General features: G+C 43.7%; 1 protein-coding gene across 4 annotated transcripts; it reads right to left on the bottom strand.

Moving 5' to 3' along the window:
- Nucleotides 1-1,217: 1,217 nt before the first annotated feature.
- On the bottom strand, nt 1,218-19,025 carry ALG6 (ALG6 alpha-1,3-glucosyltransferase). Of its 4 annotated transcripts, none has more exons than XM_042030893.1 (15): nt 18,935-19,025; nt 16,916-17,024; nt 13,949-14,033; nt 12,071-12,160; nt 11,302-11,390; nt 9,538-9,620; nt 8,829-8,893; nt 6,801-6,986; nt 6,460-6,595; nt 4,410-4,495; nt 3,956-4,040; nt 2,846-2,916; nt 2,488-2,556; nt 1,853-2,051; nt 1,218-1,684 (listed from the first exon to the last, which is right to left on the bottom strand). In XM_042030893.1, the coding sequence occupies exons 2-15, from the start codon at nt 16,995-16,997 to the stop codon at nt 1,490-1,492; spliced, it is 1,521 nt and encodes a 506-aa protein (XP_041886827.1). In that variant the 5' UTR covers nt 16,998-17,024; nt 18,935-19,025; the 3' UTR covers nt 1,218-1,489. The 4 variants fall into 4 exon arrangements, with proteins under 4 accessions (XP_041886827.1, XP_041886829.1, XP_041886828.1 ...); XM_042030895.1 differs by having other exon boundaries at nt 18,994-19,017; XM_042030894.1 differs by lacking the exon at nt 18,935-19,025 and adding an exon at nt 18,330-18,358.
- Between the last annotated feature and the right edge of the window lie 3,533 nt (nt 19,026-22,558).

Raw genomic sequence — 22,558 nt, 5'->3', positions numbered from 1 at the left:
GAAAGGGATACACTCAAAACTAATGTTTGGGTACGGGGGAAGGATGGGCCTGGGCTCTGCTGGACACGGCTGGGCTAATGAGACCCTGGGCTCCCTCTGCTTCCATCCACCTTCATGTTCCTGTTATGCAGCCCTTCCTCGGGCTGACAAGGTTCAGGCAGCCGTTCCTTGGGGGAAACACGGTGGTTTTGGGATTTCACAGCCTCTGGAGACAAAGATTCCTATTTTGTGTCCTGATACCCATCCGTGCCACTCAGCCTACACTTCCAGAAAGGCCATGCTGTGGGCAGAGCTCTTGCATGCCACAGTTGAGTCACCCACAGAAAATCCTAAATACTTGTGAAAAGATGGAACTTCTGTTGTTTCATAGCAAACTTACAGTGCAGGGAAATTGAACTGTGCTCACCCCCAATATCCTGCTGGTTCCTACTCCAGAGCCCCTTTTCCATTCTCTCTGAGCTGCCAGGGAGGCAGTGTTGGCTGGGGGTACATTTTCCACAACAAATAAGCCTGGAAAACCTGCACAAATCCACTGAGCTTGAGGGACTCCATTGCCAGGGCTCAGAAGTGGCCCAGCTGGAAGTTCCCAGAACAGCTGATTCACACACTGAGGCTGAGGGCAGTGACAGCCTGGAATGTGACAGGGGAAGCCTTTAAACAAGGGGTGGGGGGGGCTTTCTTATATTTATATATAGATACAGAAAAAAAGAATAGACTGACTCCTAATTAAACTATATGACCCTAAATTGCTTTATGATTTATTTTCTTCCTCCATGCTTTGTTATGTTTATAATTACTCAATCAATTTGTATTCTCTGAATTATTGGCTTTGGAGGCTGAGCTGTGCCCAGGGAGAAATTGCAGAGTTGAGTTCAGTTTACATCTGCAAATTGCTGTGCAATTTAATAAGGGGTTTGGGTATTTTCTTTTCAAACTGCACTGCAGCACCTCAGCTTTTATTGCAGTAGAACCAAAAGCTGTGGCTTTTCAGTCCTGTTAGAGAGAGCTGCAGCAGCTTTAGACATCAGAGCTGCTGACCCCCAGCAAAGGGGGACAGTGACTGATGCCACAAACCAGGTTTGTGTCATGAAGCAGTTCAGCACCACAGCTTCAGTGCTGCCAGGCACGAGTTTCTACTTTCCCTGCACTTCCTTATGCTTTTTATGCTGGGAAAGGAGAAAACTTAATGCTACTTTTGCTAATACAGTATTTTAGCATTAATTCAAAATTTGGTCCTTTATTAGGCATTTTAGGTTTACAAATGGTAACAAAAGTGTGACACTTCCAGAGAAAACAAACCAAATCCCATTCCCAATGCTCTTCAAAATATTTCTCCTTTAGAACAGTCTTTGATTGTTTTGTGTTTAAATAAGCAAAAGGTGTTTCCTGGCTTTCCTGGGGTTCCAGCAGTTGTGTCCATCACACACAGGCTCCTCTGCAGTGCTGGCACCTCTCACTGAGCACACTCAGTCCTGGAGCTTCAGCTTCATTAACTCATTTTCTTCTGCCCTCTATTCTTGGAGTCCCAGAGTATCACAACGTTAAAATACACCAAGAACAGCAGGAAGTGCAGGCAGGAAACAACTGCCACGGCCACGGGGAATAAATCTGGGAGGCTCTGGGGAGGAGGCACTGCAGCACTCAGGACAGACAGGACTCCTATCAGGGACATGGACAGAAGGAACTGGAAGACAAGGAATGATGGAACACCTCAGACAGGTCAGCTGTCACTTCATTGCTTGGGTGCTCTGCACTGTTCCACACGGCACAAAGAAATGACAGCCCCCCTCCACGGGTACTTCAGCGCTGGGGAAAGCTGCAAGTAAGAGGTAAAGGAATAAAATTTGCTTACCAGGCTCCTGACAATCCTAGGAAAGGACTTAAACCAGGACACGTAACCCTTGAGGGAAAGGGAGAAGGCCTTGAGCTGCAGGTCCTCTGCTGAGGTCTTCTCCAGGATGGAGAAGGAGGCCAGGCACACGGCCAGGAACGCGGGCGTGGTCACGGCGTAGGCCAGGAGCAGCCCGTCCTTCAGCAGCAGGGGCAGCAGGCTGGGTGGCATCAGCCAGCAGCGTTCCAGGGGGGATTCAGAGAATGCAGAAAAGAGGGGAAAGCAGTAAATATATTTATCCTTGCTAGAACTAGGGAAGAACAGGGTTATCATGGAATTGCAGACGGGTTTGGGTTGGAAGAGATCCTAAAGCCCATCCATTCCACCCCCTGCCATGGCAGGGACACCTCCCACTATCCCAGGATGCTCCCAGCCCCAATGTCCAGCCTGGCCTTGGGCACTGCCAGGGATCCAGGGGCAGCCCCAGCTGCTCTGGGCACCCTGTGCCAGGGCCTGCCCACCCTCCCAGGGAACAATTCTTTCCCGATATCCCATCCATCCCTGCCCTCTGGCAGTGGGAAGCCGTTCCCTGTGTCCTGTCTGTCCATCCCTTGTCCAAAATCCCTCTCCAGCTCTGTTAATAGTTTCCGACTCACCTGAAAGTTGACACAAGTAGAAACCACGTGGCCATAAAGGGGATTTCATTTATGATTAAGCAGACTGGGCTGGGATGAAAAGAAGAAAAAGGGTTATCAAATATTCCCATATCCAACAGCACTCCCAGGTCCATGTAAGACATCCCCATGGAACAGCAGTGCTGGTGACTGTCCCCACAGCCACCACTGAAAGGACAGACCAGCCTGGCTGTACTTGCACACCTTCATTTACAAATTTACATTAGAAAAGCAAATGTGCAGGGTTGTTACAAGCTGATGTATTTCTAAGTGAAAACAGCATGCAGTAAGAAGATGAGGAAAAGATTAAAATATACCCACAGGAAAACAATTTACTTACACGGACACAAGAAGAATAGATTTTTCATGGACTTGAAAGGAGAACAGGAAAAATGACAAGGCACAGCTGACCTTAGGAGGGAGAGCAGAGATGTGTCAGTCCATGTGACTGCAAAGCAAAGCCCTCTGTGGTGTCTGCTGGCACAGGCTCTGTGACAGGCAGCAGCTAAACGAGCTGAGTTTTCTAATTAACTGCTGCATTTCCTCCAGGGCAGCTCCTGGAACCACCCTCATGTACCAAAACCACCTTGTTCGAACGTTTATCCAGAATTAGTCACAAAGTCCTTCAGGCAGAGCCTCCCTCTTGCTCAACTTCCCTGACAAGAGCATTCCCAGCAGAGAATCACAACATTCCCACACACAGGCACTGGCAAATCCCACTCATGGTAAGAATTACCCCCATTTTTGACACAAAATTTTGCTCCTCACTGTGACCAGCCAATATAAAAAGTAAACAAATTGTCTTTTCATTCCCCCACCAAACAAAAACAGGCTGTAAAACCAAGCAGTTCTTAGGATAGATATTAGTTTTAGGCAATGTTGTGATAAAATTAAAAAGAGAAATTAGTTTGTAACTCTGAAACTTAGGACCCAGCTCCCTATAATGTTGATTTCAAGGAGAACTGTTTTTGCATGGAAGTCATGGCAATGTGCTTCAATTCAATGATGTGACTAAGAGAAGGCAAACATTTTGGAAAATAGGATCATTATATTTTCAAACCACTAATGAGCTCACAATGTCCATTTGGGGACTTTTTAATTGAATTTTGCAGCCAGTGAAGGAAGAAAAACTGGCACTTTGGAAGCCAAACAAAAAGAGGAGAAATCCCAATTCTATCTGAGGTTTAAATGTGTGTGGCATCTTCTAAAGGCTCTTCAGAGGAAGGTAATAAAAATATGGGGTTAAATAAGGAACTTAAGGAACAAATCTGGGTTTAAAGGACAGGTCAGAGCCCTGGATTTGTGGGAGCAAAAGCCTTTTTAACCAATTCCTTCAGCATTTCATGGCTCCCACCCTCTGTGCCCTGCACAACTGCTGTTGGCACTGCTGGTTGCACTCCAGTGCTTGTGGTGGATATCAAACAGGGAGCAGTGAAAAGCAAACACTCACCAAGGCAAATTTAAACCCTCGCAGGGAAGGCTGGACAGTGAGCTTGATACAGGCAGGGAGCAGGCTCAGGAATGTTACAGCAAAACTAAAGGATTGGGGAAGAAAAACAGATTTAATACGTGAGTGACTACAGCCATTAACACTTCACTCTGCAGAGCCAGACCCGAATTCTTCACTGAGTCAAGGAGCAAAACTGGGAGCCCTGACTTCTAAAAGCATTGAAAGATAGTTGAATTCTTTGATTTTGCAAATTTTAACTCAGTTTTAATCAAGCAACTTAAATCACTATATAAACAAGCAGGGAATTTTTCAGTCATATATATTCCTAATATTTCTCCCTCATCACTTTGGAGAAATATACAGTATAGGAAAGAATGCAATTCGAGAAAATTTACTCCTCTTGGAAAAAACAGTGCAGATAAAAACTGCCTAAAGCACTTCAGTTATGTCTTACCTGAGTTTCAGCTGAGTTCGAGGGGATATTACATTCTTTATCTTTATAAGGACACTTAGACTGCACCAAATATTGGCTACTTTATCCTGGAAGGAAATAAAAAGGTAATCAGTGATAATTATATATAATTACACTCATGTCTGTGGGAACAATGGGGCTTGGGAGGTGGGGATTGTTGGGTTTCTACCATGAGAGTGCAAATAACACTTGCAAGTGTACATCACATTCTTAGACGTACTGGAGATGATTCTGCTCTTCAAAACCAGAAAGTTTCAAGAGACCCAATTAAAACATGCTCTAAAGTAAGTGAGAAATAGTTCTTCAGCACAAGAGACAATGACTTAACCCATGAGACCAGACATTTTGTGGAATTAAGGCTCTGACACTGTCCCTGAGTAAACCCTGGCACGTGTGAATCCTTTCTCACTCTCTGCTGTCATACCTGCCCGTGCCTGTGCTCGCTGCTCGCTAGCACTGACAGAGTTAACCTCCAATAAATCAAGAACTCTAAAGACATTAGCAGTTGTGCTAGGATCACTTTCAAAATTAAATTTGTAACTGCAGCTCTCCTGCTGGTGAAACTCATCCCCAGACAGCTGCTGGGGGCACAGCTGTGTAGACACAACCCCACGGAGGCGACTCCCACCAGCAACTGAGCCCCCTCCGTCCCTGCTGCCAGCGCCCGGAATCTGCCGGGGATTCCGGGGAACACAGCTCTGGCAGCACCAGCGACTCCTCCTCGCAGCCAGGCTGATTTTCCAGCCATCAGCAAGTGTTCCCGGGCTGCAAATGGGAGCTGTCACACCCTGGGCTGCAAATGGGAACTGCACAGAACCTGTCACACCCCAGGCCAAGTTACTGAGCGCTGCTTACGTGGACAAATTCTCATTTTATCTCCATCAGCATCCAGCAAGTCACTGCCCTGAGCAGCTCAGAAAATATTTGGGCTAATATTAGACTAAAATCCTCCAGCTCTTCTGGACTCATTGGTTATTGTCATTTACAGATTTTATTTTTAAACTTGGTACTGAATAAAAGGTGTGGTGAGCAAAATGATTCCTTTATAAATTCCAAATCATTCTCAAGGAAAAGGGTCATTGTTTTTTTTGGGGGGGTGTCTTTTCTGGAGGGGTTGTTTGGTGTTTGTTGGGGATTTTAAAACAAACTAGCAGAGAATACACTAAGAACACCTCCACTGCCTTTGGTACATCAGCATTAACTTTTGAAGAAATAAGTGCCAGCTGTGATATTATTTACATCTAAAAAAGATTAAAAGAATAATTAAGATTAATCAAACTATGTGAGAATTTGCTTTAATCCCTGTGACAACCTGGAAATTCAAAGCTTCATTTTCTGGGTTAAGCTTGAAGTTGAGAATCTGGTGTAAAAAGTGTAATATTGACTCGTGCCCCAGTTAAAACACCAACAACTCCCTGTGACTTGGGAGATGAGAACCCTTTATCCCAAATTCCTGTGGCACTGCCATTCAGTAAATGAGGAATTGAGGGACTGGATTAAGGGTCAGCACCTTCAGCATAGGCGTGTCCACAACCTGAGCAAAACCAAAAGCAGAAGCGGCCTAAAACTTTTGGAAAACATTGTGGAAACTGCACAGGGTGGGGAAAAAAGGAAGTTCTAGGCTGTATCTAAAACACCATTTAAAAATTATTTTAAAAAAATAATTAATCCCATTGAAAAGAGGGGAGCAGAACCCCAGAGGCTGAGGCTGTTGACTGTCAAGGTTATACATCTTCTGACACTGTCAATTACTACGGAATCTATTTCAATGGAAAAATGTATGGATTGAAGTATGGGTTTGATGATGGGATAAGTGTTGTCTACTGGTATAATATCCTGGAAGATGCCAGCTGAGCTGGGGTTAAACACTGGATTAAATAACTGGCAAGAAACGACTGCTGAAGAAGCCATCTCGAGTTACTCGCCCTGCGCCGTGTCTCCCCCATGAAATCCTAAAGGTCAGGCTGAAGGTTTCTCCAGGGATCTAAGAATACAGGACAGGGCAGTGGGTGGGAGAAGAAAACATGCATGCCTCAAACAAGCCTCTGTCAATGGGAAAGAGTCTTCTGAGTACTTGCATGATTTGTTCCACGTCGGTGCCGAACGGGAGCCAGCAGGCAGCGAAGGACAACAGCACTGTCCCTGCCAGTTTAGCCAACAGCACCAGCCTGCAACAGGACAGCACATCACCAGAGAAATCCAGGAATGCTGGACAGAAGTCAAGAGCAATCCTCACTGTGCAGCACAGGAACACGTTACACCAGGTATCTCGCACACAATGAACTCAGGAGGGCCCACATGCACACAAGGACATTCCCATTCCCCACGCCAGGCTGATTCCTGAGGAAGATAAAACACTTTAAAGCCACTTACCCCTTTCCTTTCAGTCCCTTCTTGAAGCACTTTCCAAGTAAATAGCAAAAAAAGGGCAGGGAATGGTAGAGCTCCATTTGCTTATAATTTAAGGCCAAGCAAAACGCCACAGAGCCCAGGAGGTCCCAGTCACGGGACAAACAGAGAACAGCCCACAAGGCCAAGCCAAGGCTCACTGAGTTGTATATGGTTTTTTATGTCAAGGACAAGATACACGTCTCACTTCTGGAAGGCAGCAATTAATGCCCTGAGGGGAAGCAGAAATAGCTTACAAAATGAGTTTTGCCAAGTTAGTTTTAAGGACACACTGCCAGTTGTGACTCTGTTGCCCCCACAGATAAAAAATTTTACTTCCATTGAAAGTGTAATTTCTGTGTTTCCAAGGTTTGATTCAGAGCTTGCCCAGACAAAACCAAGGGCAAATTCTGTGTGTGTTAATTACACGTGTAATGTCTATTCAGCCAACCCAGCTTTTGGTGGCAGTGACAGTTCTCTGCAACAACCAACACTTTCTTCTTGGCGTTTACATGGTTAAAGATAAAGCTCTCACAGGCTTCCCCTTCCAGCTCCCACAAGATATGTGCAGAATATTCAAATATGTCAGTGTTTAAATTATGTATAATTTAGTTCAAGGACTTCTGAGGGGTTTGTGATTCTCTTACACTCACAAGGCACCCTCATCCATGACCAGTTCCCTGAGCTGCTAATTCTGCTCAAACAATGAGTAATAGTTGCTAAAAACAAGGTTACTGCCTTGTGACTTTGAAAAGAGCTTCCCAGGCTCAGGAGATTTAGAAGAGACTAAGCTACACTTACTATTAAATTGCAACAAAGTATTAGCTTTGGGGTTTATTTGTTTTTTGAAAAACTTAGATAAACCAGTTAAGACACAGAATCCCAGAATGGTTTGAATTGGAAGGGACCCTAAAGCCCATCCAGTCCCACCCCCTGCCATGGGCAGGGACACCTTCCACCATCCCAGGCTGCTCCAACCTGGCCTTGGACACTTCCCGGCATCCAGGGGCAGCCACAGCTGCTCTGGGCACCCTGTGCCAGGGCCTGCCCACCCTCCCAGGGAGGAATTTCTCCCTAATATCCAATCCAAACCCATCCTCTGGCAGTGGAAAGCCACTCCCTCCTGTCCTGTCACTCCATCCCCTTGTATTTCTTGTATTGTCAGAAATGTCACAATATTTTGTTTTCCCTCTGTCAGCCTAAGTAGCTGTGACAACACATCCAGACTGCCCACGGAGCTCTCGGCCCACTCACATTTCCCACTCCACATCACCAGGTACATTTGACACCTCATTGATTTCACATCAGCAAACTCACACTGAGAGGCCCTGATCTTGCAAAGGTGCAGCAGCTCAGGGTAAACAAATCTCTGCATTGCTGGAGCTGCTCAGAGGATGGCGTTGGTCACATCAGAGTGGCAGGGCTGGCACAGAAATCTGCCGTAAATCCCTGCCTCCACAGCAGCTGCTACACCTCCACCACCCCAGCACGGGGTGAGCTGACAGCACTGGCCTGTTTGTGTACAAAACCAGAACAAAACCAGAATTGTTACTAACACAGATCCACCTGAGAAGGTGTCCACCACCACTGTGGACCAGTCAGCCCTGAACTCACCTCCCTGAGCTGTGAAGCCGAGGCAGAAGGGGAGGTTTTATAGAGCTGAACATTTCACACAGCTCCACCTGACACTGCTCTGCCATCCCAAGAAGATCTAAGGGGATTCCCTCTGCACACACAAATCACAGGAGCACAACCCATCACTCTCCTTACTGTCACAGCACCAGTGATGCCGTCTGCAGGGAAGTGACTGACAGGGAGATGAGCTGGAGGCATGGGAAGAATGATATTCATGTTCGGATTGATTTGTGCCAATATCAATAATTTTTATCTCCAATATGTTTCAGACTTACAGCTTCCTTTGATATCTCTGTTTGGGGTGGGCAGAACCCTATCAAGTGCTAAGGAACAGTGATTCCATCAACAGAAATTCATTTCCATGCAGAACAAGGATACTGGAAGTGCCCATGGTCAATAAGGATGAGGCCTGGATAAAGCAGGATGCAGAGAGCACTGGAAACCTGGAAAAAAAGGATGAAAAAAGAGAGAGGAAAAAGAATTAGTCCCAAACTAGGCATTGGACAGAGGAACTTCTCCAGGACAAAATGTGTCCCTCCATGATGCATCCTGTATGTAGCAATCTTATTCTCCACAAGTAATCATCTGTCAGTAAGATTTTGAAGAAATAAAAAAGGATAAAGATTTGCCATAAATGAGAAAATATTGAATATTGCCTGCCCTTTACAATAGCTCAAAGATCACCCACACCTATCTTAAACCACTCCAAAAATCAGACTTATTATTCCAAAGTCTACTGTAAGGAGTGTTCAAGACAAAGCAGTTCCCACATCTCCTCCTGCCACACCACAAATTATTTTTTTACTATTTAAGTAATAAATTCAAGGAAAAACATCATTCAGAAGTTCATGGCTACTAAACTTAAGAGCATCTTGTTATTGAAAGCATTAAAATAATTGCTATGAGATAAAATAATGGCTTTTTGAATCTTTTTAAGTGAAAAGCCTATAATATGAGCTATAGTGATTGTCATCAGTTTTACATGGGAGCCATCAGGGCATTCTAGGTGTTAATTAACTTAGGGTTACATTTCTACCCTGTTCTAACAGTGTTTTCTTTGTTTAATTTACACACACCAGGTACTTGCCTTTTTTTTTGCAGATGTTTCTTTCAAGGAAAAACAATATAAAATAACTGCAGGGATATAAACCAGCAAATCAGCAACAAACACTGAAAAATAAAGATTAATTTTCCATTAGAATCCTCCCACAAGGAGGAGACAAAGAAAAAACACAGGCAAATAAACATCAAAATATCAGAAATAAACTGGGCAGTTCTACTTCAAAGGACAAAAAGAAACAGGTCTACAGAATTTGATCTTGTTAATGTTTCTAAGGCTCACTTCTGATGTCCCAAAGCTGCTGCTTCCACGTGTTCAGCTGTCCTGGCTCCTGGCACAGCCTCAGTCACACTGTAGTTCCTCACATGCCAAAAGCCAGGCAGGCATTCGGGAATGCCCCAAAGAAATCAGCCCTGACTGGACCCAGGTTGTGGGATAGGACAGAGAAGGCTGGGGGCACAATAAAGCAACTCCAGATGATCCCAATCTCTGTGTGAATTACCAGTGATGGGGATAAAGACACTGAAAGCAGGGATTTGGCTTTGATCACCTGCCTACAGCAAGGATTTGTAAGAGAGGGAACAAGAGAACAGAGCCAGCAGGTTCCCCTGCCCAGGGTATGTTCAGCAGGTGAATTCTTCTTGAGTGTTGTCTTAAAAACTCAAGAAAATACTCAGATTATTTCTACAAACCACTTTCAGCAAATGTGCAGTGGTTCCAAGAGGGAAAGGATATGTTTAAATATTTCAGTTATCCAGGGATAAATTGTTTTGTCAGCTTAAGCCACAACTAAACAAATATACCCAAGGTGTTAGCAAAACAAATACACTGATGCTTAAAATAAAGCTGCCATTGACCACCCTGAATTATTTTAATGCATTCTTCTAATGGTTCCTGTTAAAAAGTGTTTATCAGCTCTCCAGATCCATCAGTGTTGTGTCAAGTGACTTGATTTCAAAATTAATAAAGACCATTTCAAGGATAATTAAATTCTAGTGATTTTTATTTTTTTTTCAATTCAATCAATTACCGGAGAGCAGACTGAGAGGTTTGTGAAGTACAGAAAAGCTATTGATGAATAACAAATTCTGCTGTTGCAATCAGAAAGCATTTTGTGTTAGAAAAAGCAAAAGACATTTTAAATGAAAGAAACAGTAACATGAAACAAGAGTTCATTGGCCACATTCTTTGCTGTCCTACTGCTACAGCTACCAAATTATGGTACAAATCTTTTTCTGCATTTGTTTGCAGTTCAAAACAATCAAATGGTATAAGACAAATTTAGAATACAAGCAGTAAAATAAATTATTACTTTGTTGCTCACAGTAATAATATCAAATATCTCTGCCTTTGAGCTCCTAATGAAGATCTCTGACACCTCCAGAGGTTGTTAAGTCAGTAAATGCCAGGCTACATGTGAAATAATATTACAATAAAAACCAAGTGAAGCTAAAAATAAAAAGAGTCTTTGTCAGAATGGAAGGGAAAACAAGAATATTATTTTCAAAATTAAAAAATGGGTCTATGCTACAAAGAGTAGCTGTGTTTTAGAGTTTTTAATTAATTAATTGGATTGAAAACTTGTTTCTATATTTTATATTTGCCAGCTTCACAAATGATGGCAGAAGAGGAAATAATGCAGGAATTTGGCTCAGAAACGGACCTGCAAAGCCACCCAATTAAAAAACTGAGAATAAACCAGTAAAGACAGAGAAGCTGCATATTAAACATGCTGAATTAGTAAGCAAGACAAATGTGCAGGATGATCCCAAGGAAGTATAATCTTCCTACCTGTTGTACGCATAAATAACTTATGGGGCTGACTCTCATAGCCCCGAGATGTGTGCAGAGCAACCCAATCAGGATTTATTAACTTTGCACTGTAAAACAAAGTACAGACACATCAAAATGCAGACAGTTCTCATTTCCCTTTACACTCCTTGCAGCAATAAAGATGACATGCACAGGAGCAGATTCCAAGAATTAAGATGAATGAGAAGAAATATTTCAGAGAGCAATAGTGATCAATGAAAGCTTTTCCTCACCACTAGATCAGTTTACACTATAGACTGTTTCACAATTGAAAAAAAATAACGTTTGGAAACAGTAAAAATGGAATACAATATTTATTAGGACAAGATAACCACCTCCAGTCTGGTTCCAGGGACTTTAAAAAAAAACAATTGTAAATACCTTTCATGCTTAAGTATTAAATATAAACCATTTACAGTTCACATAGATGCCCCACATAGCTGTGCCTGTGCACTTTAACCTACATTCTTATTCCATAAGTCTCATTCCAACAGCAGCAAAGCCCTTGTGGAAAAAGTATTCCAATAACAGAATTCTATTTACATGATATCCACTCATCAAATGTCACTTGGGCTCTGCACACACAACAGCTTTCCCAGGCAATGCCCCCTTTTCCTACAGCACTTTTCCCTGGGCATCACAGATCCAGCAGTGGCTTCCAGGGAAAGCTGAATATCCAAGTCACATCTAAATTTACAGAGCTGGCAGAAAGAAAAATGTAACACGGGATTGAAAACACTGAACTTACATGTAAGCACACACAAAACTGTGATAGGCAGTGAGAGGTGGGTAATCAAGGCCCCAGTACAGCAGGTTGTTATCACTTGTATTGAAGTACCTAGAAAAAAATAAAATTCAATTTAAAGACTACATTTCCAGCTTGGTTTTGGCCCAAGGAAAAGGCTGATTATTAAATGTATTCCAAATCCAAAACAGAAGGTGGCAACTTCTTTATCCGCTTATTTTTACTTCATATTAAATAAGTCTCAAGCAACAAAATAACAGTAAAAGTGATTCAGAGTTCACACATTTGTGGTTGCAAAAAAAAGCTGCTAAAGCTCACTTCAGTGGAGAGGGAAACTCCTGGTTCTACCTCCAAACCCAGGTGGAGCACGTGAAAGGAAAGAAAAGGATTTTCCCGTTTGTGATTACGTTGTGCCAGGATTTCTGTGGCAGCAGTTAAAACAAAGTCACCTCTCCCAAATGACAACAGAGGGGTTTGTGCAAGGAGAAGTTCCAACAGTGAGGACCAGCCCCTTTCCATCTCCCAGTGAAACACTGACTGGCTGCTCCCACTGCCACAGGGCAGGCTCTTGGCTTTTCCACTTCCTCACCTCAAATGCAGCCAATTTTTGACATTTATTATAGTAAATGATATTTCTTGAATTCTTTATGAGCTGCCTGAAGTGTCTTCTGAACTGATGATAAATCATATTTCTTTGAGTTGCATCTCTGCTTCTTATCCTACAATTCAAGATTGCTCCTGCCAAGGCAGTGCAGATTCCTCATGCAGAATGTCACAGTTTGCAACTTTCAGGGAACTTGCCAGTTTTGGGAGTTTATTTTTTTCATTTTACCTTCCATAAACTCATAGTTTCAATAAGAAAAGAAAAACAATCCTTATATATCCAGTAATTTTTAGTAAGGAAGCTTTCAGAGTTTTAATTAGCAGAGAATAAGAAGGGATGTTCTTAAAGTAGCCTTTAGCAAATAATGTCAAGACTGTAAAGAATAATATAAACCAGAAATATTTAAATTCTAGAATGCAATCCCTTGCATGTCAGCCAAGATGTGCTATTCCAAACACCCAAGACTGAATAGGACATTGCTGTATTAGAGAATCAATTTCCAAAGCAGATCCAACTCAAAAAACCCCTTCAATTATAAATAAAATATTATATAAATTATAAAACCAGAAAGCAAATACAAGCCCAAGGTGCCCACGTGGCAGCTAAACTCAGCCTGCAACAGTGTCTGATCTGGCCCCTGGGAATGCCTGGGAATATTGGCTGCTATAACTCCTAATTTTAAGGAGATATAGTTCAGAGTAACAGAGTGGATCAAAGCTGCCAACTCCATTACTGTGTAACACCGCTCGTCCCACCTCTGGCCCAGTCAGGGTTTGGATATCCCAGAAAAAAGAGAACAAAAATGATAATATAGGAACTACAGGATGGTCTGAGGTCACTACACAGAGCCATCCGCAGAGTTCAGGTGTATTTACAGAACACAAGTGAATTAATTCTCTATTTTGTCAGATTAGTCTGTTCCCCAACAGACAGCCAGGGAAGTTACACCACACACAACACCTCTGTCCTTGCTGGAAGATGACCTGGAATTCCAATATATTCCAATTTGAGTTGTAGCACATATATGGACTACATTTTTACTGGTTTGTGCCAGCTCTAAGGAATATTAGCAATAATGTAAAAAGAAATAAAACATTTAGAATAATTTTCCTTCTGCTTTAAGTGATCTGTACAAATGAAGCTCCAAACCTTTACATTTAGATTCCAGGCACCCACCCATCTAAAAATCTCATGGATCATGGGTGTGAACAATGGGCTCAGAGGTGTAAAATACAGCCAGGATTTCCTTCCATTCTCCCTTTGTAAGCACAACCTACCACTGCCTGATGGGTAAGTTGTAGGTGATTTCTTGCCAGTGCCTCTGAGCCTCGTAGTCTCCATACATGGGTGGTTTTCCTGCCCCTAAAAGGAGAAGACACAGCATTTAGAAAATTACTAAAAATTGGTTGACAGAGATTGCTTTCCTCCAGTTATATACTGCATATTAACATATTACCAATTTTATTCTCCATGCCTCTATATTGAGAGCAAATAGAGACCTCATCATGCAGTCTAACAGAGGGAAAAAAAAAGTTATGTGTTCTTTTGGCTTCCTGGAGATTTCTGCAATAAGCATTTATCAAGATACTCTGCTGTGAAGAACTCCTTCCTCATCTGACAAAAAAAATCATTTCCAAGTGCAGATGAAAAATGTGGTACTTTCCCTGAACTAGGAAAATGCACATAATGGACATGTTACAGTGATTTTGTGGGAACTGCTGCATTCCCTTGGTATGTGATAATTGTCAATATTCTCACTTGTGTTTCAGCCATGTCATGGTACCTTACTATCAATATCATTATAATACTATTATTTGCCCTTTTCATGGAAAAGCAAAGCTTTATCAATTCAAATACTTCAGATGTCAAATACTCCCCTCGATGTAAGACTAACTCTGATAATGGCAGCATGCTGAGCATCTTCCCAGATGTTTATTTACTTCTATTAACCTGATCACTGAGAACAGCAACTGGACTGATTGTGCTCCCAGTGAAATATTGACATGAGCCAGACAGAGATATAAGAGGTTCTTTAAAATATAGGAAAGCCATCTCTAGTTTTTCCCATGATCTATGTTTGTGGGAATCCCACAAGCCCAGGAACGTGCAATTTATTCCCAGAAAGTGGAAAGGAGCTCTTATCTCTGCTAATTTCTTCCTGGGTGGTAGAGAGAGCACATTATCTCCACTCTGTGACACATTCAGCCTCAAGTTTCCCAAGTAAGTGAGGTCACTGGAACACTGGAGTTTTATCAGTGTCAATTCTGTAGCTATAAATCCAGTGGAACAAAGAATCTGCCACCTGATTATTGAAATACAAAATAGACGTTAGCCAAATTTTAGAGTGTGTGTTTGTGTGTCTATCAATTTCTCAATCCCTAGGAGAAAAAAGGAATGAAAAAAAATTAATTGTCTTCAGAATGATCAAAAGAGATTTTAATCCAAAGGTTTGATGATAAAAAGCCAAATACAGACTGATCAGTTAGTATGACAATGCAGATTTAGCTTCCATCTACAGCAAGCATCAGATACACAGACAAACTGAGTTAAAAATTAATAAAAATGGAACATTTTATTTTAAAAGGGTCACAAATACCTTAAAAGTAGAGATCTTATTCAGTTTTATTGTTAACCTGGAAGCAGGCTTTTTAAGGGTTTGAAGCTTCCTTCCAACACCTGTATTTAGCCGGAGTTTGGCAGTGCACTAAAAAAATTATGCATTAAACTATGAAACCAAATTTTTCCTCAATAATTCTCTAAGACTAGGTCATCACTAATGGTAACCTTTCAAAACCAGGTATGAGCTGCCTGCTTTTTCATTTAATTCCAGAGGCAGATCCAAAAGCAAGCTGGATGGCAAGGAACAGGGTGGGAATGAGACTGAGATCCAAGACTGTACAGTAAATGAGGGTGGAATTAAAAGTTCATCACGTCTGCGTGAAGTCAAAAAGAAGAATAATAATCCAAATGGATTTATGTGCTTGACAGCTCTAACATTGGGGTTTGTCTTTTTACAGCTAGCCAATGCTTGAAGTTAAGCTTTAATAATTTGCTGGACTGGATCAGATTCAGCTTTTCCTATTCCAAAAGCAGTTATATGAGCACTGTGGAGGAAATAAGATTTAAAACTTGTTATTTTAGCTCAGGCTTTATTTTAGACTCTCTTCCACAATCTTGATTGGTTTGAAATTAAATCAACTTACAAAAACCTAGTTAGCAACGGAATTCTAAATAAATCCTCTTGCAGTGCAAGAGAAATTCAGTGTATGCCTAAAGACAGGGTGTTTCATGCCTAGAGATGGGTAAAACCCTCAGTTACCTACAGATCTCTCAGAAATGGCATTTTGAGAAAGCAAACTCAAAACAATTGGGAATGCAGTTCAGCTTCAAGCAAATTCTTCAAGTAAATGAAACCCAGAATTACCAGTTTAAAATCACCAGAATATTCCTGAGCAGCTCCAGCTACTCGGGGGATGAGGGTCCCCATTGCCTCAAAAAACCAGAGTAGAATTTAACTGAGGTTCTGATTCCTTGGGCTGATGAGGACTGAAAGTAATGGCTCATTTTTTATCTTTTTTTAAATTTGCAGAGGCCAAGCCTTGTGCAAGCTTATTCCAAGTGTAGGAATGGAACTGGGAGGCTTGGAAAGGAACTTGCTAATTCTTTGCAAGCCTTCTGACACAGGGAGGAGAAAAACTCATCCATTAACAGAAGGTAGCTCTGGCTCCTGCTGTAAACAAGTTTAAGGAGGTACACCTACAAGCAGAGTAATTGTTCACTCCTTGTCACCTCTACACTGTCTTCATTAGCACTAGGATTAGCTAAATATAAGTTAAGGTTATATCTGCTACAGAATTTAAAGCATAATATTAAAAAAATGTATGATTAGACTGCAATATTCTGCAAATAAAGGCACAGGGGAAAACAGCCAGATAGTCAACCTAAAATATAACTGACCATCCCCAGCATCACCCAAAAAAAAAAGTTAAGGTGGTTTTTTTCAGTGTTTTGCTCCAAACAGTCATGTTAATCATTGCACACTTCAAAAAATAAGAAAAAGGAATCCTGGGGGAAATCAAGAGGAACTAAAAGATAACAACAGTTGAAATAACACATTGCTTCCTATTTATGATTTTATATAAATAAAAGCAAAAAATTAAGCAACAAATAACATTTCTTTTCATTTATCACCAGCCCCATAATCCCCCTCCCTGAGGCTGCTGCAGCCTGTGCAGGTGCCTTACCTGAGTAGGACCCCAGGGACACAGCCCAGCGCACGGTGAGTGCCAGCAACACCGTGATTGTCATCAGGCTCCACTTCTCCATGGCTGTGCTTTGGGACACACCAGGGACCTGCAAACACACCAGGAACACTGCTACAGCCCCATCCAGGCTTCTGTCCCTCAGGCGTTCCTGCTATGCAATTCCTACACTGATAACTCACTGTATTATTACCAAGCACAGGGGTTTAAAAAGTGAGTAAATGTCCCAGCACCAAGTTATGCCACTTGTTTCCTCAGTTAAGAGCACTACGGCCAGGTTATGCAAAGTGCACATCTGGTACAGACACCGCTGCTGGTTTAAACAAAACAGAAGTTATGTAGAAGTTAGTTAGTGTCAGGAGACATTCCCCATCCTTCTGCCCCAAAAAAGCAGCAGAGCTGATGTCCCACCAAGCTTATTTCACCACACTAAGGATCCACTACAAGTAAGAAATATTGCCAAATCTGTCAAATTGAAGGCCACATGCATCAAACTCAGAAATCGAGAAACAGGAAAATTATTATGTTGCTCTATGCAAAAAAAAAAAAAAAAAAAAACACTAACTATAGAATATGCAAACTTTGATCCAAAGAATCAAAAATATTTCAGTCTGAACTAGGAAAAAAGTGAGGAAGAAACTACTCCAGTCTTAAAGGGTACAACTGTCACAGACTTTCCTCAAAGAAAAGGCAATATTGAATTCAAGTCACTTTAATACGCTTGTAACGGACCAAAAATAAAAATCCCACCCAACAGAAGCACCAAGCTGCAGTTTTAGCAACATACAAGCAACATCTAAGGCATGTTTAGGTTATTCTACTCCAGTTCCACCCTTATTTATTTACTATTCACACAAAGGTATGATCCAACACCACCGCCAAGGGGAAAAAAGAAGTTAATTAATATTATAAATCTGTGGCAGCAGATCTCCATCTATAGGTAGAAAGGTGAACACTGATATTTGCATGTTTTCACCTGTGCCTGAGTCACAGGGGAGCCACTTTTATCCAAATAAAAGATACATCTGTCCTTCTTTTCTATCTTGCCACAACATTAATTAATTATATCTTCTTAATTATTACATTACACCAGCCTCACCTACAGACTCCCCCACCTCGTTTACTTCTGCCATTCCCTACGTTTGGAATAACAGTTGTTTTCTGGGATATTGAGTCTCTTTCTCAGCTCTCACAAGTGCCTCTTAAAATATTCTTTCCTACTTGTTTTTCACCTTTAATAACTATCCCATACTACCTATAACAAAAAGCCATGCTTTCACGAGATTAGAAAGCACAGAACTCTTAATTCTTGGTATCGTGTGGGGAACAAAATGTTAGACAAGGAATAATTTTTAGGGGATGATAAAGCTGGTTTGGTCAATCCCAAATTTTTCACCTTCTGCCTCTGGACGTGCAACACCTGACGGTCTCTCCAGATCCCACCTGTAAGCAGGAGGTGAAAATCACAGCTAAAAAAAACTCCAAAAAAACCACTATCCTTCCACACTGCCTACGATGAAGATTCAAATAAGTAACATCAATACAAACCACCCACTCCTGGCCCAGGGAGACTGACAGAACTCAGCCATAGATGCACGGCCCTGAATATAACTGAGATGTCAGCACACATTTCAGCAGCTGAAAAACGCACACACTGAACGAAGAATTTAATTTGTTGCAGCAATACCTGTCTATAACTCTACTGTTCCTCTAATCCTTGTCAGGAGATGCCTTTATTCCTCGTATCACCCCCCACTCTCAATACCTCGCTCACCCGGCTGCTCTGCCCCGGCCTCCTCAGAGCCCCCAGGACGGGCTGGCGCTGCGGGGCTCACACCGGGGCCGAGCTGCGAGCCCAGCCGGGCTGCCCCCGGCCACCAGCGGACCCTGCTGCCCCTCAGCCCGCTCTCCCTCAGCCCCCTCAGTCTCCTCAGCCCGCTCTCCCTCAGCTCCCTCACCCCTCAGAGCCCTCAGCCCCCACAGCCCGCTAGCAGCCCTCACCTCCCTCAGCCGCTCGGCTCCGCTGCCGCCCTCAGCCCGTCCCGCCCGCGGGCTCTCACCGGGCTCGGGCCGGCGCGCGCGCTTCCGCCTGCGCGGCGCCTTCCGGGCGGGCTCTGCGCGTGCGCGGGGCGGGAGCCGGGAGCGCCTCAGGGACGCTCCGCCATGGATGGGGCCGGGAGGGGAGAGCTGCGGTCTGCTCCGGGAGAGGGGAGCGCTCCGGAGGGACCTCAGAGCCCCGTGCAGGGCCTAAAGGGGCTCCGGGAGAGATGGAGAGGGACTGGGGACAAGTGACAGGAGAAGGGGGAATGGTTCCCAGTGCCAGAGGGCAGGGAGAGATGGGATATCGGGAAGGAATTGTTCCCTGGGAGGGTGGGCAGGCCCTGGCACAGGGTGCCCAGAGCAGCTGGGGCTGCCCCTGGATCCCTGGCAGTGCCCAAGGCTAGGCTGGACACTGGGGCTTGGAGCAGCCTGGGACAGTGGAAGGTGTCCCTGCCCAGGGCAGCGGTGGAACAGGATGGGCTTTAAGGTCCCTTCCCACCCAAGCCATTCCGGGATTCATGTTCATCTACCATGCCAGGTAGCTGGGAAGCAGCTCCTCAGCTTTTACAACTTTGAGACAATATCTGGGAAGCTATTGGTGCGTAAAGCTGATAGCACAGAATCCCAGGATAGGTCAGGCTGGAAGGGACCACAGCGGGGTCATCTGGTGCCAGCTCCCTGCTCAGGCAGGGCCATCCCAGAGCACAGGGCACACAGGTGTGTCCAGACAGCCTTGAGTATCTCCAGTGAGGAAGACTCCAGAACCTCTCCATGATGGCCTCACTTTTACAACCTTTCAGTCTCACCCCCTTTCATTCTCTTGAAGGTCTCGACAAAGTACGGAGCATAACAGCAATCAGAGAATCATAGGATGGTCTGGGTTGAAAGGAACCTCAAAGATCATCCCATTCCACCCCTGCCACGGGCAGGGACACCTTCCACTATCCCAGGTTGCTCCAAACCCCATCCAACCTGGCCTTTTCTCCTGACTGAGGTCAGGACATGAGACTGAATAGAAAACTGATCATTCTTAAAGCTAACACCAGATACTGAGGTTCTCATGGCCACACCTGCCAGGTGAGCTGGTAGCAGTGCTCTCCTTGGACTGGAATCCCAGGGCTGAAAGTTGTGATGGATTTAAACACAACTGCTACAAAAAGCGAATGTCTGATCACTTACAACAGAAACATTAAAGTAACCAGACATTACTGGAAAACAAAGTGATTTATAAATTATTTTTCTCAGATGTGCAGATTATTTTTAAAACATATAAGCACTATAAATATAGTTCTGCGTAACACCAGAGATGGCTTTTCTTCCTTGATGTTTTTCCAATGCAGGATGCTGATTCCCACTATCCCAACCATTTTTGAGTGCAAATTCTTTGGACATCCTGGTCCCTCTTACACCAGCCATAATTTCAGTCTCTTGTGGTGCTGCCTCATGTGGGATGGTGTGAAGAGACTGAAAGCTGTCTTAAACAGATAAAGGTAAAAAAATCACACCGAGCTGGCTTGCCAAGGTGTTTGGAGCCATAATCCTGTGGGAAACAGCAGATTATGACCATGGAATTTTTCACAGTTTGCCTAATCTGTTATACTCAGTCATTCATATTTCTGCTAGATAAAGTGAGTCCATTTCAGGGTTTTTGACAGGATGTCTGGAAATGACAAGTCTGTAAAATAAGGATAATCCTAGAAATTCATCCATTACAAAGTAACTTAGAAGACAGAGTTACACCTCCTGAACCCACGGCAGCTGGGGCTGGTTTGTGGCACTGCAAACACGCGATGCAAAGTGAATTCCCAGCCTAACCCCGGGGGAGAATCACCAGGGCAGATTCCTGTTTCAGCACCTCTCTCCCAGCCCCTCTCTCCTCTCCTTCTACTCTCCCCTCCAGGATTTTCCATGCCCAGAATTCCCCAAGCAGCAAGGCCGGGGAGCACTGTGATGCTCAGCCACCCCCAAGGCCGTGCGCGTTGCCTGTGGGCTCCTACCGAAATAAAAAAAAAAAAAAAAAAAAGGAAAAAAAGAAAAAAAAAAGGAGTTTTTGGGTTTTACCTTGGAGATTGTTGCTAATTCGGTGCTGGAGCCGGGATGGGCGAGCAGGAGCCCACGGCCGCACATTCAAGTGCATTATTTCAATTAGCCGAGCGCTCTTTGTTGCAAGGTGAAATCATTCACTCCCCGGGAAAGCTTTTTTATTGAATGCTTTCTAAATACTCGCATCGGGCACGTCGCCTGGAATTGAGTCTCTGTCACTTGTATTTCTGCGGTGACTTTGACCAGATCAATGACTGGAAAAGGCATTCAGGACACATTGATACCGCGGGGTAGGAGACGAGCGGGCTTTGGTGCTCAGGAGTAAAGAGAAGCCGATAATGAGCAGATAAACGGCTTTTCTTAACCCTTGACGTTCTCGGGAGGCTTCAGAGCTCCGCTACCTCCTCTCCTCCACCCCGGCTCTTTGGCTTGATGTCAGCCGAGCGGTGGCAAGGCAAATACGTCGCGGGTATTCCATAAATTTGGACTGAAATGCGGCCAGAATAATGAGAAAGTCTTTCCTGGGGCGGGCGGGGGGAAGAGCCTGCGGCCGTAAAAAGTTCCAGCTCATCCAGGATTTCGTTTCTGAGCGGAGCCGTGGTGCCGGAGCGAGCGGGGAAACAAACTCTGGAGACGTTTGCAATTGCAGATTCCCAGTCTGACCTTTTATCCCTCCACCGGGACATCTCCCGGGATTTAGCGGGCACAGAGCCGGGCGCTGCGAGCCTCTCTCTGAACCCTCAGGAGCCTCGGCTCTTTCGCATTCTCCTTTCCCGAGCAAAATCAAGATTAAACGTGTCTGAAACCACTACCTTAGCCCGCAGGGAGATGGATTTATTTTTATTTTTCCCCATGAAATACTGGCACTTAATAAAGTAATTAGAAATTATGGAGGGTCGGGGACTTGACTCCCTGTGATTCTCTGGGCGCTGGGGGACACGGAGCTTGCCTTGTCCAATCCAGGGATCCCAGCCCGGGGGATGCTCCGAGTGCTGGGTAAAGCAGAGCGAGACATTCCATTCTTTCTTGGAGAGGAGAGGTTGGGCGGTTTTCGTGTGTCCCGGCTTTTCCCACTTTGCTGAACCTCAAGAAAACCAGGATTTTATTGCACCTGGAGTTCAAGGACGCTCCCTCTCACATTTTGCCGTCTTAATAAAGTCGCGCGGTTCCTGCTTCCTCATCTTGCTTACCAAATCCTGGATTAATAAAGTTTACTTAGTTATTTAAATAGATTAAATGTCACATTTCAAATGGAAGGGGAAGGTTCTACCTTCCTGACCTATTTTTCATTTCTGATTTAGAAAAAGGCAAGATTAGCATGGATATTGCATTTTCAAGGACCTCGCCACTATTAAATAGACTGTTAAGTGCATTTTATGGCTGAAGAGTCTGTTCCCAGTTCAGTCTGGAAGACGTGCTAAGTTCATCTCTACCTGCTACATTGAACATTCACTGACTAAAATACTTCCTGTGGATGTAATACCTATGCTCTGTATCTTTTAAGTACATAACGCGTAATGGTTTAGGACTGGTAACACAGTT

Source organism: Corvus kubaryi, unplaced genomic scaffold (genome assembly GCF_017639235.1).
Source record: "Corvus kubaryi isolate FWS band 111438036 unplaced genomic scaffold, C.kubaryi_AGA036_p1.0 37334, whole genome shotgun sequence".
Classification (NCBI taxonomy): Eukaryota; Metazoa; Chordata; class Aves; order Passeriformes; family Corvidae; genus Corvus; species Corvus kubaryi.
This window is presented reverse-complemented; position numbering and strand designations above follow the sequence as displayed.

Excerpts from the sequence above, each read along its gene's own strand:
- ALG6 (XM_042030893.1), bottom strand. The coding sequence starts at position 16,997 with ATGGAGAAGTGGAGCCTGATGACAATCACGGTGTTGCTGGCACTCACC. Across the intron at positions 14,034-16,915 it reads GTCCCTGGGGTCCTACTCAG|GGGCAGGAAAACCACCCATG; the intron begins GTAAGGCACCTG and ends TTCTCCTTTTAG. Across the intron at positions 6,596-6,800 it reads AAGGGACTGAAAGGAAAGGG|GCTGGTGCTGTTGGCTAAAC; the intron begins GTAAGTGGCTTT and ends GTCCTGTTGCAG.